General features: G+C 47.2%; 5 protein-coding genes across 5 annotated transcripts; 3 read left to right on the top strand and 2 right to left on the bottom strand.

The window, feature by feature from the left end:
- Positions 1–100: 100 nt before the first annotated feature.
- On the bottom strand, positions 101–1462 carry BHQ10_003289 (uncharacterized protein; the record flags this gene model as incomplete). Its single annotated transcript, XM_040875528.1, has 1 exon — positions 101–1462. One exon carries the CDS (start codon positions 1460–1462, stop codon positions 101–103), a length of 1362 nt encoding a protein of 453 aa, XP_040731793.1.
- Positions 1463–2885: 1423 nt separating this feature from the next.
- BHQ10_003290 (uncharacterized protein) lies at positions 2886–4158 on the top strand (the record flags this gene model as incomplete). Its single annotated transcript, XM_040875530.1, has 2 exons — positions 2886–3541; positions 3591–4158. The coding sequence occupies 2 exons, from the start codon at positions 2886–2888 to the stop codon at positions 4156–4158; spliced, it is 1224 nt and encodes a 407-aa protein (XP_040731794.1).
- Positions 4159–6646: 2488 nt separating this feature from the next.
- BHQ10_003291 (uncharacterized protein) lies at positions 6647–7447 on the top strand (the record flags this gene model as incomplete). The annotated part of the gene is made up of 1 exon (XM_040875531.1): positions 6647–7447. One exon carries the CDS (start codon positions 6647–6649, stop codon positions 7445–7447), a length of 801 nt encoding a protein of 266 aa, XP_040731795.1.
- Positions 7448–8736: 1289 nt separating this feature from the next.
- Positions 8737–9344, bottom strand: BHQ10_003292 (uncharacterized protein; the record flags this gene model as incomplete). Its single annotated transcript, XM_040875532.1, has 3 exons — positions 8737–8798; positions 8858–8941; positions 9284–9344. The coding sequence occupies 3 exons, from the start codon at positions 9342–9344 to the stop codon at positions 8737–8739; spliced, it is 207 nt and encodes a 68-aa protein (XP_040731796.1).
- A 3539-nt stretch (positions 9345–12883) lies between these two features.
- On the top strand, positions 12884–15493 carry BHQ10_003293 (uncharacterized protein; the record flags this gene model as incomplete). Its single annotated transcript, XM_040875533.1, has 4 exons — positions 12884–13119; positions 13367–13478; positions 13600–14363; positions 14413–15493. 4 exons carry the CDS (start codon positions 12884–12886, stop codon positions 15491–15493), a joined length of 2193 nt encoding a protein of 730 aa, XP_040731797.1.
- Between the last annotated feature and the right edge of the window lie 1413 nt (positions 15494–16906).

Consider the following 16906-nt stretch of genomic DNA (forward strand, 5'->3'; position numbering starts at 1 on the left):
ATGAAAAAGAAAATACAAACAAGAAAACACTATCCAAAGACCAAAGAAAGAAAGATTGGATCCTCCCGGCCACTCAAACGTGGGCTGCGACGGCCAAAGTCTAGTATGGCCAGACAGGCTCATCCCCTTTCCAGCTGGTATCAGGTAAAGAAGCCCGTCCCGAGGGACATGAAATGGGAATAAAGCCCAGTTTCCGGCATTTTTTTAGACATTTGCAGCCATAGTGTACAGAGTCGGTGACATCCACGATATTGGCCAGTTGCGTCTTGTCGATCCAAGATTGCAATTCGTCTGCAATGCCGTGGCCAGTCAGGCAGTCTCGCAATTCGAAATCTTTTTTGCTGAGGATTTTCGAAGTAAAGAAATCGATCCTGCACATTTTCGAGGTCGAATGCACATAGCGCTTAAAGCCAGAAAAATACGTGCCGCATCCTTTGCATGTGACATTATCACCAGCATCGTCCTTGACGATCTTGTCATTATTCCAAGGACCTTGCTTGTCAAGCATGTCCAAACAGTGCGTGGCGATGCTTCGATGAGGGCATAGATTAGGAAACAAAGATCGGGTTCCAATCTGGTTCAGGTCTTTCTTCATACTCTCCGAGTTGATATGAAGGGTGTACCTCTGTCGGAATACGAGCTGTTGTTTGCTATCAGTGACGAATGGTTGTGTTCCGATAATGAGTTTGAAATGGCCTGCTTCCTTAGTATACTCTGCTCCTCTGACACACTCGTGATAAAGGTACTTGTCGAAGTCGGTATCTTGTTTTCTGACTTTATTCTCTTCAGCCTGGGAGGCCAGCACCTTCTGCAGAGTCTCGCATTTTTTGTATGTCAACAGAAGGTGAGGGCAAATTTGAATGAGGCCCGGTGCTCGGCAGTAACGCTCGTTGGCTGGTTCTTTTAACTCGCTGGTGAAAAACTCCGTCTTTGGGTGAAGTCTCAAACAACCTGAACAGGCCTTCCAGTGTTCGTCCTCGAGTCTCTCAATCAATCGCCAACGATAAGATCTAAAGTACGGCCACGGTTTGACAGTACCCCGTCTCTCACTAGCACGAATCGGCAGAACTTGTTGGAGCTTGAAGTCTTGTAGTTTCAGTACCTTCTGTGACCATTCCCACATACTCTTCGTAGTCAGTGCCAATGACATTTTGTCGACTGGATCTTTGAGATGATCCATGATGCACAATGCCACATCTCCAGGCAACTTTGTGAATGGCTGATGGTTGTGATGCAGTTCAGGGGACCATTCCTTGGTAAAATTGAGGATCATCTGCAAGGCAGACAATGAACGTGTTTGTGGAGCCGATTGAGCATTTGGTTTCTTGTTGGACTCCATACCACTATTGTGTTGTGTCTTCGATTCTCGAGGACTTGTTTGATGACTCTTTTGCTGATAATTCCGGCGGCCTCCTCGTCGAGATTGGTATTGAGGTCGCTTTTGACCTTGACCGGGCGCCATGACTTTTATTGATGGTAGCCTTTCGAAAGACGTAAACGAATGAGACGTTGGTGCTCCAAGGATGCAAACGATAAGTTGTTGACAAAAGATAAAAGAGAGATGAAGAAATCAAAATAAATAAGAATGTGATGCAGAGTGAGGCAGAGGGAAAGAGCCGTCACCTGTCAGTGCCTGCCTGAATAATCCAGGCAACAGTCACATGGGCTGGGAGAACAATGAAATTTCTGCACTGCTCAATGGAAAATGATTTGGAGGCTCCCCAATTAACTTTGCTCTCAATAACAGTTTGCACTCAATGATGGCTTGCYTAGCCAATGAGAGCTACCTGTTTTTGATACCTAGGTCAGGATGTGATAAGAAGGTGAGCAGAATTCATGACCTAAACTCACTCTTCGATCGATGAATCCCAAGTCAGTGAAAGTGATTCGCAGCATCGGTTGAATGATGCTGGAACGTAATACCAGAGCTCCAAGTATCATCGAAGTTTGTTTATGGTCGCCTTCTATCCATGGGTGAGAATCAACGCTGAGACATGGCACTCTCTACCACGTTCTATTTCTTCAGTCTCCAAAAGTTGACAATTTTTCGAAATTCTCAATCAAAGGGGTGGCCATTCAGGGGCTATTGAGCTCAATTTTCCTAATCGGGCAATATTGAGACTACTTTCATTTGTAAAGTACAGATCGTACGTAGTCTTCCTTGCATCTGATTTGACTTCTTCCATAATTGCACCTACCTAGATGAACGATATATTCAGCATGATCTCTCGTGACGGCATGACTGCATGTTTTGTTCAACTGTTGCCTAATTGTCCTGTAAAGCCTTTATGCCGTCGCTATAGATTTAGCCCTAGGCCTACGTCGCTGTCACGGACATCAAATACGACTGCTTTGCATCTCATATTAAGCACTGAGTATTCTATCAGATAAGCCATTTGGATTATTGTGGTACAGATGATATACCATATTTATTTATAATTGTTGTGTAACTCCAATCTCGTCACGCGAATTATCTTCATGGGTATCTACTCAATTGTGTATATATACATAATCCTTGTCGGGACGCTTACAACTTCGTTCAATGTTGGAGATGAGCAAAATTTAGACATGGAGCTTTTTCACATATCTGTATTATCATAGTTGTATTTTCTCTCCGAATACGTATCATGTTTTATTTGCTTTTTACAAATGACATATCACTCACTCAAATGGTTTAGTGGCTACCCACAGCCCGCCGTATGACACGTTCCCATTCAGGGGAACCAAAGACCGTATCTTCTAGAAGTTGATCTGCTGAAACTCGGAGTTTTCACAACGGGATGCCAATTGCCTCTATATTTAATAATGATAATATTTGAATCTACACACAAATCGATAAATATCTAGATATTCATCTCTTCCGACAAATACGCTGTTCATCGGATATGCCCACCAAACGCGCGCGCTCCTCGAGCGCGTCAAGTGCCTCCATGTCCGCTTCTCCCACCACCACTCCCACCACCACTAACATCCCACATGCAGACGAGGATCCAGAAGTTCCTAAGAGCAAACGATGGTCCGAAGTTTCCGGATCCGGCAATGCCGATTACAGCTACAGAGTGCGCATGAAAGATCCTGAAGCTGCCTATTCATTTATCACTATCTGCCGACTCCCGAATTCCGACGAGGATGAGGACGATGACGAGGACGAGGACGAGGACGAGGACGATGAATTGGGTGATGTCGACGAAAATGAGAGTAATGCGAACAACGAGAAACAACCACAACGACCCTGCGACGGTGGCAAAACTTGTCTCTGCAACAAGCCCTTAGCAGAGCACCCCGATCACCCATTCATAATCAGCAGGGCCGGCATCCACAAACACTCCACGGCAAGGATTTACCTTGATCTGCGTTGTCCAGATATATTTGGCATGTACGTCTACAACGACTTTGAGTCCTACGGCGTCATGGAGGTGGTCGAAAATCTGGTAACGGATTGGATCGAGGCGGGAAGGGAGAAGAATTGGAAGGAGCAGTGGGTTATTATCGAGGCTATTGCGATGATGTTGACGAGCGACTCTCTTAATCCTATGCAGATGTATGTCCTATTCTTTTCTGTGAGGAGGGCGACTGCTAATAGACCACAGGTGTGAGGACTCTGACCGCGTGCAGGCACTATTCAGCCTCGTCCTCCGCATGGTCCTGTCCACAATCTCCAACCTCGAACGTATGGGCCTACTCAAATCCGAGCCCGAAATAAAATCCCTCGGCTTCATCATGGCCCTCTACATTGCCAACTTTGACCGCTGGCGACAAGTGTTGATTGAAGAACCGACGGGACGGAAATTCAACCCTGACATATTCGACGAGTACATCCTCGCCTATGCACAGAAATACGACGTCCCGCTAAGAGGACCACCAAAACTTGACGATATTATCAAACACATTGATACTAAGGATATCAAACTCCCGTCCTGCGAGCTCAAGGATCCGTGGGGGTGGACAAAGGCATTATCTGAATACAGAAAGGCGCATGGATATAACAGAGGGTTTGTTGAGATGAGGTCCAAGCTAATAGGTGGTGATAGATACGATATTACCACGTGGTCACCTGAGGAGCGGAAAGAGCATAGCTTCACGAAGAGAGATCCGCTGGGGAAGACGGAGTTAGATGCTCTTAAGCAGGGGCTGGTTTTGGAGCTTGCGGCGGCATAACGCTGTCCTGGGTTTCGGAGGACTTGTTGTGATTGCCGTGCTGGTTACTTGTCATCTCCTCTGAGCGTGATGTATATGACTGCTTAATCGATAGACCTGGCATGGTCCGCTTCATTGGTGATACCTTGATTCAGGGCATCCTTGGTATTTATTGCCGTCAATGCCGTCAAGGACGTAACCAAGGTTGAGAAGCTCACCTGGGTACGTAGTACTTGGAATATAATAATGTCCAGACATTGTGCAACGAATAAATTCTTACGCAAACGGTGCAATTCTCGCCGTTATCTCTTTCTCACCCCATCTGAACGGGGTTGGAGTTACGATCAATCAAAAGCCCTAACCGCAAATATGAATTACCCAATTGGGAAAATGCAGCCAAACAATCGACCAACCACTCTGGTTCGTAGGCTACAATGAGGCCACCAGCCATCAGCCCTAATACACCCTTCCGCCCAAATCTTCCCAATGAAAAATGAAATGGCGGGKACACGTCTACAGCGCACTATCGTAATGTCTCACTTTCCAAATCCCAAAAAGTCAACTGTACCATAGACTATGCCATTTGTAGTTATCAAGGTTTTTCCATTAGAGCTCGAGCTTGTTGGCTTGATCTAGAATTGTCATAGAGCAAAAGACTAAAAGTGGATGATAAATTGATCAAGCCCAGTTAGGCGAGCAAGACGATTTCCTGTTTGGTGTGTTGGACGGTGAGACAGTCGCAATTCGTTTGTGGTTTTCATTCCTTTCAGGTTGATCGACGTATTGCGTCAATCATGTCACCGTAGAATAATATACTTGTAGTGTAGTAATAATATTGATGGTGGAGCAACCTGCATGAGGCCGTTGACCAGGGCTGGGGCTAAATATGCCAACTCAGCATGTGCATATGTATGTCTTATATCTTCTAATTCCGGAGTCGCACAACATCCTTCACATATCTCAATTTCAACTGGGGCAGCTTGATAGTGTATGGCAAGATGAAATTGCAATATCAGAAGTGATCGATTTGGATACAAGTGTTAGAAATTACTATATAGCAGATACCTGATGCCCGCTGTTCAGTCCGCTCTCGAATGGATGACCTCATGGGGCCAACTGTCAGTAGGCGAACCGGCTCGTGTCTAGCGATGGACTAAATGGACTAAGTGGGCATATACGAGTCGTGGCGCGGACTAATCATTGTTCTGGATCTTTCAGTCGGTTGCGTACTACAAAGTAGAACACTAGTGAACACTCCAAGTACGTGGTACATGATCACCAACAGGAGACATGGATATCCTTGGTATGACAGCCGCTAGTTGCGCTACTCAAAAGCCCATAGCAACAATGGTTGCCTACTAGGTACGACGTTCGATAACATTGGCAAATTCTATGTACTTCCGTGGTACTTCTTGCCACACCAAAACTGACCCAAACATTGCTGTTGCTAAGTATAGACGTGTAGATTTTCGGGAACCCGAGAATCATCCGTCGGTACCCGGCAGCCTTCATCACCTCGTAAGAACAGACAATAATAATACGGTTACGAGGGCTGAAAATATCAGAGTCATGATTTAAAGTCTCGGTCAGTAGCCCGGCCATTTTGCGATTATGTATTACTACATAGTAATTCGTGATAAATCCTGCTCAGTTCTTGGAACTGAGACAGTCCTTACCCGATATGGACTACGGCCATCTGCTGACATTAGCGGCTCTTTTTTTTCTGTTTTTTATTTTCTCTGATTCTGATGGGACAGAAGGGAGTACAGAGTACGCGTGCGACGCTCGACCGTTGAATGCTACACCCGGGAAATGACTGTGCAATCTTCACAATGCCATGTTCTGGCCAGCATGCCAGTGTCAGTGTCAGTGTCAGTGTTAGTATGTCAGTATGTCAGTGTATGAGCGATAAACAGGCAAACTTTCGGCGACCCAGCAATGCAGCTAGTCCGGTTCGGGCGGGCACAGATGGAGCCTCTATCAACGCCACTTTATCTATAGAACCTCACCAATCCGCCCACCGAGAATGCTCCGTGTAGGTTCTACGCACAGAAGCAAGTTCGTACGTAGTATGTCTTTTCTTTTTGTACGTATATCCTGCCACTCGGCTCCACAGCCAGTCAGAGCCCCCGAAATGGGCCACGATCCTGGTGCTGGTCTTGGAACTTGGACCTGTCTCGGTGTTACCTGATGGCATCCCACCGGTATGTCTGTTTAGAGGCCGTACGGTATAGTGCGGTTGCAAATGCACCGCCCACTCTATACTACGTACGTGCCGTACTACCATGGAAGTTGGCCTTGGATTTAAATCGGGCACTAGCTCTGGTCTGGCGTGCTCGCTTAGTGAGTAGGTAGATATAAAGACCTTGTCGCTGTTGTCAAGTAATCTTCTTTCGGCAGATTCGATCCGTTCGTTCGTTATAGTTCTTGATTAAGCGGCCTCACTCGCTATAGGCTTGCAACCGAAGACCAAAGGATTCGATACTTATATCAACAAGTACCTCTTGAGATGCGTTCTATCCTCGTCAGCGCAGCCCTCATCGGCTCTACTCTCGCCTTCCCCGGGTACTGGGCTGAACGTAGACACTATGGCACTGGCACCGGTATTGCTCCTCCACCTCCACCTCAGACCAGCACCATCACCACTACCTCCATTCCTCCCGTCACCGCTACCACCACCAGCGTAAGCGAATGGAGCACCGCAACCGAGACAGAGACAATCACAAAAACCACCTTTGTGCCCTGCTCCACTTCCGTTGGTACGAGGGGTTCGTCGACTGTGTTCTCTACTTGGCTTACATCTACTACTTCCGTGTGGACTTCGACTTGGACTACTGTCGTTCCTGTGACTACCACGACGACTCCTGTTGTTGTACCTGTTGGGTCCGGGACGGGGACTGCGTGCCCCTTGCCGGTTACGACGACGCATACTGAGACTACCACCGCAACTGTGACTGTGACTGTGACTGCGCCTAGTGTTCCTGAGACGACGGCTACAACTACTACAGCTGTTGTTGTCCCACCTCCTCCGCCTGCAGATTCTACTTCTACATCTACCCTGACTAAGACTTGCACCACTACTGGCACTGCTACCGGAACAGCTACAGGAACAGCCACAGGAACAGCCACCGGAACAGAGACAGGCATCACGACAACCACAACCACCACAAAGCCCACCTCAACAACCACAACTACCACTCTCATCGGCACAGGAACTACAACCGGCCCCGTAGGCACAGGCACCGGCTCTCCCAGCTGGGGCCACAAATGGAACGATGCAAAGAAGCCTATTGTTCACCGGGTGCTTTAATCACCTCCCAAAACACCCTTCCATATAAGAGAAGGGTGAATGAAAAAGTGATCAAAAAAGGGCTATGGATAACGACTTGATATGAGGGACATATATATACACGGATTTACATACTTTGATTGCTCACGAAACACTCCTTAATGTAATGTTGGAAGCAAGCATGGGGCAACCTTGAGGCGTTTTAGGGATTTTTTCTTCTGATGTTGTTGACTCCTTTTAGAGGAAAAAGATGCATTCCTTAATGAGTATAATGAAAGCCTGGCTAGTTACCTACCTACCTAGGTCGATAGATAGTTGGGATTGATGGAATAGATTCGATTATATGATTACATTTGATTGATTGTTAAACCATTGGTGCATGGAAGGGAGTGCTACTCGTATTTGCTTCAATGTCTATCTAGACGGATAAACACTGGTGAGTGATGACACAGATGTCGGCATTCCAGCCATAATACATGGATATTGTATTATACCTAGGTACGGATGTCCTCAGGAGTATGCGGGAACGTTGATGAACTGGTGTTTCCTCCAGACGGGCGCTGGGTACCTGTCGGTTGACCGGACATGTACGTAATGTGTAACCTTGGAAGTGATTGGACACTTATCAATTTATATGCATCCAAGTGGTACATAGGCAACCTTCGATTTGTGCTATCATTCAATCAATACGAAATTGTCTCAAGAAGATAACCACAGGAAGGAGCTTGACGGCATGCAGCGTCTGCCACGTGTCTCCACGTATACCTGCCTAGGAAGGTTATAGATATACATACTCGCATTTACCACGTAAGGAGGCTGGTCTCACGTCTGATCGAAATCAGATCATGCCGCTTCCAAGCTTGTCTCGGTAGGACGCGCATATCAATACTCTGAAATGCAAACCGAAATGTATTGATTTTAAAAAAGAAGAAATGTAAAACTCCATCCGATTTTTCCAATCCCATTCAACGGTTTTATCATCGTTAAGTATTGTCTTGGGTTCATTTATGTGACACATTGTAGTAAAATATGGTAAAAGACCTATGACCTGATCTTCCCCATCTCCTCCCATTTCGTCGATATGTCATTGAAACAAGTAGAAAAGTCGTTAGAAAAGAGTCGAGCCTAAATCGATCATTCCCTCACAAAATCGGTTTATATCAAGAGCGAAAAATAACCGTCATGGTGAAAAGGCGACGACCCAAAACCCAAATTCTCCCCTCGTTCTTTCCCACAGCTCCATCCATTTCGTCGTATGTTTTGCCATTTTTTCTCGAAATTTTTTAATTTAAGCGAAAAGGGAAAGGCGTCTATCGGAGACGGCGGGCTTCGCGCTCGGATTCGAGGAGGCAGAGGATATCGTCTTCGCGGACTGTAGGATCAAAATATTAGAACTGTGTGAGTGTGTAGGGGATTTGAGGGGAGACGTACCGGGTCCCTTGACGTTACGGATGATGGAACGGGTCTGGTCATCCATGAACTCGACGCGGACTTGGGTGACACCACCGCGAGAACCTGTGAAAGAAATAGATTAGTTCTGAGTCCATTGTTCTATTCACGGATGTCGCGATTGAGATCCGGTACGCAGGGAGCGGAAATCGAAGGTAGAAAAGAGAGAGAAGCAGAATTCGTTCTACCAGGCCAGTAGTGTGCGCGTATCCGTTTCATTGCCGAGTTCGATTCAAGTTCAATGTGAAACTGTCGTAATTGTATAAAATCTCCCATTCCTCCATTTTTCGCACCGTTTTTCGATATCTTTCTCTGCCGTGTCGAAATGCTGCTTCTCTCTCTCTCTGCCTTTGCCTGTTCCCTCCCGCGAATCCATTCCCTTAATCCCTTTCGTAGACAAAAACGTACCAGTTCGGCCCAAAACGCGGGTGACCTTGACGAGCTTAACAGGGACCTTGGCGGAATCCATCTTGAATTGATGATATGTAATTCGAAGGTGATTTTTCGAAGTTGAAAGGCAAGACGGATGGGCGACGACGACGAGGAAACCTATTAGGATGGGAGAGTGGCTCTTTTTTTGCGTTGGTTGCTTTAGCGGAGTCGAGTTGATGGGCTTGGCGCGGGTTGGTCTATTTTGGATCGTGCGATTAGGGCTTGGGCCGGAAAGCCCTGCGGCTACGGATGCAGTTTAGCGCTTCTGCCGGCTTGTGATTGGTCAATAGCCCTTCAATCATGTGATGCGTTTTTTATTATCGCGGAAATGCTTCATTTTTCTTGATTGAGGATGGGCTTAGTTTATGTTAGAAGGTGGATTCAAGTTTATTTCATGTTTGCATGGTTTGATATCATAGCTGCTAACAAGGTAGCTGAGATCAGAGGCGACTGGAGTTGTGAGTGTGTAAGTGCCCCGAACAGAGAAAGCTAGGCTAGAGAGTACAAATCTAGATGATTTGTCGGGGATGACGGCCTGCAGTTCTATGACAGATTAGGTAGCTGCACTATCAGTAGAGGAAGACTGTTTGCATAGTGCGAATGACTGCTTAGGGAGAGTCCGTGGACGTCCTTCATCTACGTCATCTAGGAGGACCATGATAGAAGAATTGACAGGGATCGAAATTAATCAACCGAATGTTGCGCGTCTGGTTAGTAGCAATGTCCTACTCCCCCTTACTTGGGATATGGGGACGTGGCGCGCAACGCCGCCAATGGGCTGTGATCGTTCATTGCACTCGAGAAGCATGGCGCGGATGCCGGATCCTCACCATTCTGTCATTCTGACATTCTGACGTCTCAATCACCCTATCATGTCACACAGTAGTGACGGTCGCGAATCGGACGAGGGTTAGCGCTGGCGTACGGCTACTCTCTATATCGACAATAGATCGTGACATTGATGTTTGCGTCTGCGAGTAACTGATTGACTCGAAGATAAACTCGGGCGCGACCGGCGATAGTTGTGCAATTGAAGTTGAAACAAAGAATTCTCCAACTCTGACTACACACTGTCGGGTTTAAAGCCACAGGCCAGCTACTCGCAATTGGCAAACCCCCGGAGGAGCGACGAACTACTACGGTTGAGCCCAGTAACAACAAGCGCGAGATGAATCGATGGTTTGCTCTCATAATAAATTACCAATCGCGGCTCTGACTTGAAGATTGGAGGGTTTTTCGATTGCTTTGCACTGATGGACTGGCTGCACCCGACGGTGAGCTGACAACGACCCCCAAAACCTACACGTTCTCACATCCCTCTTTGCCTTACCACAAAGCCCAAGCTCATGTACAGCTGTATCAACTTGTAGGATAGAGTAGAATGCGGCTGATCGAGCGGTAGTTGTCAATTGGCAGCTCATTCGATATTAACTTGCTAAGCGGTGGAGAGAAGAGCGAATCACGGGGGTGAACCAGCGGCAAATGTTGTGACGTCTTTTCGCCACCTTCCTCGACGTCGTCTCCTCACAATCTTCTCCCCATCTTACAACACCCACGACTCTTCACAGCAAACAAGTTCCTCTCCGGCTGACTTCAGGCACAAATTGCCGATCTATGGCCTGTGCAGCTGAGTCGAACCAGCCTTATCCAGGTGCATTGCGTGAGAATTGGTCGAGCGCAGAAAATATGCACCTAACATAACAACCGGCATACTCGCCACCAGGCTTTTTCCGCGGATGATAATGCCCGTCCTAACATGGAGAAGAAGAAGACGAATCGATCAACATACTTTGTACGATTTCAACAAAATTTCGACTGGTTCGCGCTGACTGCCTTTTTTTTACATGATGTGGCAAGGCAACGTCAGTTTCACGACAGTCTGATATCATACAACCCCGACTCCCTATATATATATATATATATATATACGCGGCCAGGAACACCTTTTGCGAGCCCGTTGTTGCTCCTGTCAACAAAGAAAGATCGTTCGAGCCGAACGGAGGAGTCTAGCTTTGTAGTAGGAAATGTCAATGCGCTTGAGACATCACCACCTGACACCACTTCGCAGATAGCAATGTAGCATTCGTTGACTGTAGAAGTCCTTAGCACTTCCCGTCTGGGCAAGGCTGATATTTATGTCTAATGAGACATAGACTCCCGTCACTCAACTCCGCGGGCGCTTCCAAGTGCTGCAGCCCGCTTTCGTGCTTCACCGGATCTTTGCGATGCGCATCCGCCATTGTTCGGACGTAAAGGACCTACGCGATGGTGGTATGAGACGTATGGTATCGATTGGTGTCCATTCAAAGCGATGCCTGACCGGCTATTGTGTTATGCGCTTCAGCAGAGACATTGTTCGGAAGAGACTTCCAGCCCGCGGTATCGGACTTCATTAAATGAATGCGATAGCGAAAGGTGAACGCGAGTAGTCGATCCTGTCCCATGTTCGGCTGATTGGTCCCCCCGGTCTCCTTGTTCCTAGGGTGTTCAGTCTATATGAACGGTGTCAGACGCCCCTTGTCGGCCGGAAGGAAGGAGAATCGGAGCGGTGAGTTTTCTGCTGGTTGGACGTAACGAATGAAGAGGAAACGATCTTGATAGGTGGAACACAGACCCTAGCGAGGGAAGAGATTTTGGGGGGTCTAGAAGTGTCACTAGAAATAGTTTGATCGTTGGGCTTCGATTCCAGTTATCCAACATTCGGCAATTGGGTCCTGGCGGGGATTGTCCAGTTCCGCAGATACTCACCCTATCATTATTCATGAAGAAGACTTCCTCCTGGTTGCTATGACTCGACCCGCGGAGATTTCCCATTAGCCAAAGCCGCCACTGCAACGGCTGGAACGCTATGGACGGACAACTCCGTCTCAAACAGCGTCCATCTCGACAGCAACTTGTAGGGTTCAGTGCTGTCTTGGGACGAGAGCACGAGCTTCGGCAGAGCAGTGTTGATTAGTCGACAAGAGAGGAATGCATTACAGGTTGGAAGAGCACGGATCGAAACATTAAAGGAGAAGAGTGGATGTTGAAAATGAAATGGACAGCTGCCAGAACCGGGTACATTTATTATAATATCCTCCTGTGCAGTCCAATGAATATGATAAGGTTACTGTTTCCAGCTCGGCCTGAGTGGCCTGACTATGAATTACCATTTAACCAGAGACTAGACCCGCTTTGCGCGGCCAGATTTGTAGACGGACAAGTCTTCCGGCCTACCAAATGGGCGGGATCGAGGATCTTGCATTTTTACATTCTCGTCTTTTCAACCTTTCTCCCCGAAGCCCAATCATTTCTTGTAGTCTCTAGTTTGTTTCCTCTGCAAGTTTGTTTTGCGTTCTTATATCCAACTGAACTACTAGGGMAAAAAAAARAAARAAAAAAAAAAACCAAAAAAAAAAAAAAAGGACATGGGCGAGCAATAAGGTCGTTACCTCCTAAGCTGTTTCGGGCCGACATGGGCTTCCCCCCAATGGATGCGTCTTTCCTTCTATCTTCGCGAAATAGTTTAATTTTCTTAGCTCGGCTTGCATTCTTTGATACTCCCTCCCCTTGAGTCCTCAAAGGGCGTTGTCTAAGATGGACGACGAACAACATCGGCCTCCCCGTCGTCCATCACTAGCGATCAATCAACTCGTCGGCAATCTTGCCAAATTTCCTCCGTTGTCAGATTCTCCTACTTCTTCTATCGGTCCTGCAGGCATCGCGGGGGAATCTCGATTCCGTGCGCTCAATGAGCACCACCACCAACACCCCTCCCTAAGCCGAGCTGGAGGAGGCGCCGCCAAAGTGGCCATTCCCAGAGCTACGAATCTGTCAGAGCAGTCAAATGTAAACAAACGGGTTGGTCATGCCTGTGAATCTTGTCGAGAGCAAAAGACCAAGTGTAGTGGCGATCGTCCGACATGCCAGCGATGTCAAGACCTTGGTCTGACTTGTCTCTATGGTGACCGCAAGCGAGAACGAACAGCAAAGTCGCTAACCCAACACCCCGTTTTTGATTTTAAATCACTGATAGCTTGAAATTCATTCGCGGCTAACATTTTGCTGTTTATATAATAGGCAACTCAGAGATCTTTCGAAGCAGGTCCAAGAATATGAACAACTTTTCACTGAGCTGCAATCGAAACTTGATCCCGACGATAGTCAACTTATTCAAGACCTCTTGGCTAAAGTAGGTCATCTATGCTTTGACGATGCACCTTCTGGCAGTCTCTCTTTTCCTTTTCTTTTCTTTGTCTCCCCCGTGCGTCCCATATTTTACCGCCAGCGACATCCTAACGTAGCGTCTGTAGTATAAGCTTGAAGGGGACGGATCCATTGATGAGTTTTCAACACCTGCGGCTCGGTCTGGCCCATTGGACTCGGGTCCTTCTGATACAGACTTAATAGGAACTCCGGCCGCGCGACCCATTGTGGCCAGCTTCCTGAGCGGCGCCGATTACACAGAGGAGGACTTTAACCGCAATGAACGTTCCAAAGCTCTCGGATTCGTGGGCAAACACTCGGAGACTTCCTGGCTATACAATCTCAAGCGCGACCTGGAATTTAACACTTCCCCTCTAGCCACGAGCAGCGATGCCAATCCTTCGAACACACCGGATGATCAGGACCGTAACGCGATTGCATCCGTGACTTACTTTCTAGACGACGAGGATATCCCTATACTCGAGGACGCGGAACCACTGGCTCGACCACCACACGCGATTGCGAACAGTCTTGTGCAGAATTTTTTTACTACTGTACATCCGACTTTTCCCATTATAGTGCCGGAGACATTCATCCACCAGGTGAATACGTTCTATACGAGCTCCTTTGTCAGGCCAGGTCGTAGATGGCTTGCAATCCTGAATCTGGTCTTTGCTACGTCGTCGCGGGGTCTTCATCATCGGATGCATCCCGATTCCATGGCGACAAATGATGACACACTGTTGTATTTTTCGCGGGCATGGAAGCTTGGTATGAAAGCAAATACTCTTTTGGAACATCCGGATTTGCAACAGGTGCAAATCGAGGGGTTGCTGGCACTGTTTTTGTTGGCCTCGGGACATGTTAACAGGTTCGTCTTCACTGTATGATAGTGAGGTGACTATAGCTAAAAGACTTAGGGCATGGCGGATATGCGGCATTGCGATTCGATCAGCAACTGCCATGGGCCTCAACCTACGCAGTGAAAGCAATTACGTGACACTTCCTTCAAAAGAATCGCGCTATAAAGTCTGGTGGTCGCTCTACGCTCTTGAGACCATTCTCGGTAACATGACCGGCCGACCGTTGAACTTGGACAACGACTTTTGCACTACTCCATTACCGGTACCTTTCGAAGAACATGAATACAACGACGCGGAGGTGATTCGGATCATGACAGACCACAAAACCCGCAACAATCTCCTCGCACATGTCATTACAAGACCCGTTGGTGAGACACCAGTGGCACTAGACGCGCAATCGATTCGAAACGCAATGGATATACTGAAACCAAACATGACACTCTACTTTATATGCTACGTTGATCTTACCCGGATTATGCGAGAGATCGTCGAAACTCTTTACGCCCCTGAGATCGTCCAGAACTCCGCCCGGGATGCCGAAGCCGCCATCACAGACGCAATCGCGAAGCTAGAAACTTGGCTTTCCAAGCTACCAGCTGGGTTCAAAACTGTCGAGGAAGATGGCTCACTTGTGGCGCGCGATCGTTATAGTCTCAGTCTTGCGCTACATTACTACAGTGCTACAATCTTAGCGTGTAAGCCTTGTCTACATTACTTTGACAAACCATCTACCTCTCCCGGAGACAACAGTTTCTACACTCGCATCGCCGCTTCCTGTGTTCAGGCAGCCTATCGAATGCTGGATCTCTTCCCGGCCGAGTTTGATGGTACATGGTTCAACCAAGCGGCTCCCTGGTGGTGCATGCTTCATTACACCGTGCAAGCCACCGCCGTTCTTCTGATCGACTTTCCGCTTCATCCTCCCGGATCCATGTCAGAAGGCTCGAGACAAGCTCTAGAGAAAGCATCTAGCTGGCTTAATGATATGGCGCACAGAGACTTGGCTTCGCGACGTGCGTGCGTTGTTTGTGGTGCGTTGTTGGCGAAGCTGTCAGGTGTGATGGGGATCAATGCTGGTGGTATTGGTGCTGCTGGAAAGATGTTTGGTTCTCCTTCTGAAGTAGGCCTATATCGCTGATCTCCTACAATTGCTGAAGATGCCTTGGCTGTAGAGAGCAAATCTCAAATGATGCTAATCGTTCTCAGGATGAGACGTGATCTGGTCTGCTTTTGGTGAAGGAGATATACTGAGGCCGTCAAAGACGGGTTTGTCAACATCAGATGCTCGGTCTTATATGTTGACCTCGACATGGTAACCTCATTCCAGTCCAGAGTGATGCCTCTCATACCCGTCAACAGGAAAAAAGAAGCATCAGCATAGAGAAAACGAACCATACCCTACCACACTACCTAAACGACAGATCCCATACCCCAGATTTTGCATATATTGGGCCTCCATCGGCCCCCAAAATTCAAGCGTCCATCCCTGCATCCTTACCTTTTATTTTGCTGTTTCTAACATCTTATTTCAAAGTATACGGCATGAAATAAGTCTCATTTTCGTCGACCTTTTTTGTGTGCATCGCATCATGTTAAATCATGTTTCTTTCATCATGCATCATGTCATATTTCTCAGATCAAGCATAGCGTGAGGCTTTTATTGGCGGATTGTGTGGTATCGCATCAATACAAAGCATTTCCATCAATTCTTTTGATCCTTCTCGTTCCTATAGAGAAAATGGCGTTAACTCTTGTACTAGTTTATGATGCGTGGATATTTGGGGGGGGTTGGACAGGAAGAAGAAGCCGAAGAGAAAGTGGAGGACGTTGAGATATAGATAACTAGATAGGAACTGAGTGCTTGGACATAGTACATAAGCACCGGACTTTGGATAGCGACTTGGTTTTCTTCCTTTCAGGTTTCTTCCCTTAACGACGCCACTTGATTTAGGTTTGTGATTTTGGGGGTTTTGTAACCAATCCGAAGGAAATAACGGTGGTACCAGATGAGGCACAAGTATAGAGCTTGCCTCGATTCCTCTATATAAATGAGATTTTGATGCTCGGGTATCCCGTGTACGTGTACGGTGGTAATGCATGAATCGAGTTACTGCAATTCAGTAACTTTCGATTCTTGGAGTTGAACTAGAGCTCTGTGTAAGTAGTTGTAAGCCCGGGATAGTCAGATATGCCATTCTCCATGGATAAATCTGACGATGTAATTATGAAGTAATGAGAGAGACAAAGGCAGTAAGGATTGATTGAGATACAGGTGAATACCATGGGATTGAGAAATGGGAAGGATGAGGGGACTTGCTGCTCTTCGCTTCTGATGAGTATGTAGTAAACAAGCAGCCTAGCCCTAATTTCGCCCGACAGACCAGCAGGGGGTATGGAGAGTTGAGCAATCGGTATATTTGCGAAGGCAACTTGAAATGAATTTCCCGAGTCAGCAATACGTAGCTCGTACGCAGTTCTCTCCCGATCCTCCAACGCTGACTAAATCACAGTTCAGTCACATGTACAAAAGTCACTTTTGGGCCTTTGCCTA

The sequence above is a fragment of the Talaromyces amestolkiae genome (assembly GCF_001896365.1).
Source record: "Talaromyces amestolkiae strain CIB chromosome Unknown scaffold5.1, whole genome shotgun sequence".
In the NCBI taxonomy this organism is placed as follows: domain Eukaryota; kingdom Fungi; phylum Ascomycota; class Eurotiomycetes; order Eurotiales; family Trichocomaceae; genus Talaromyces; species Talaromyces amestolkiae.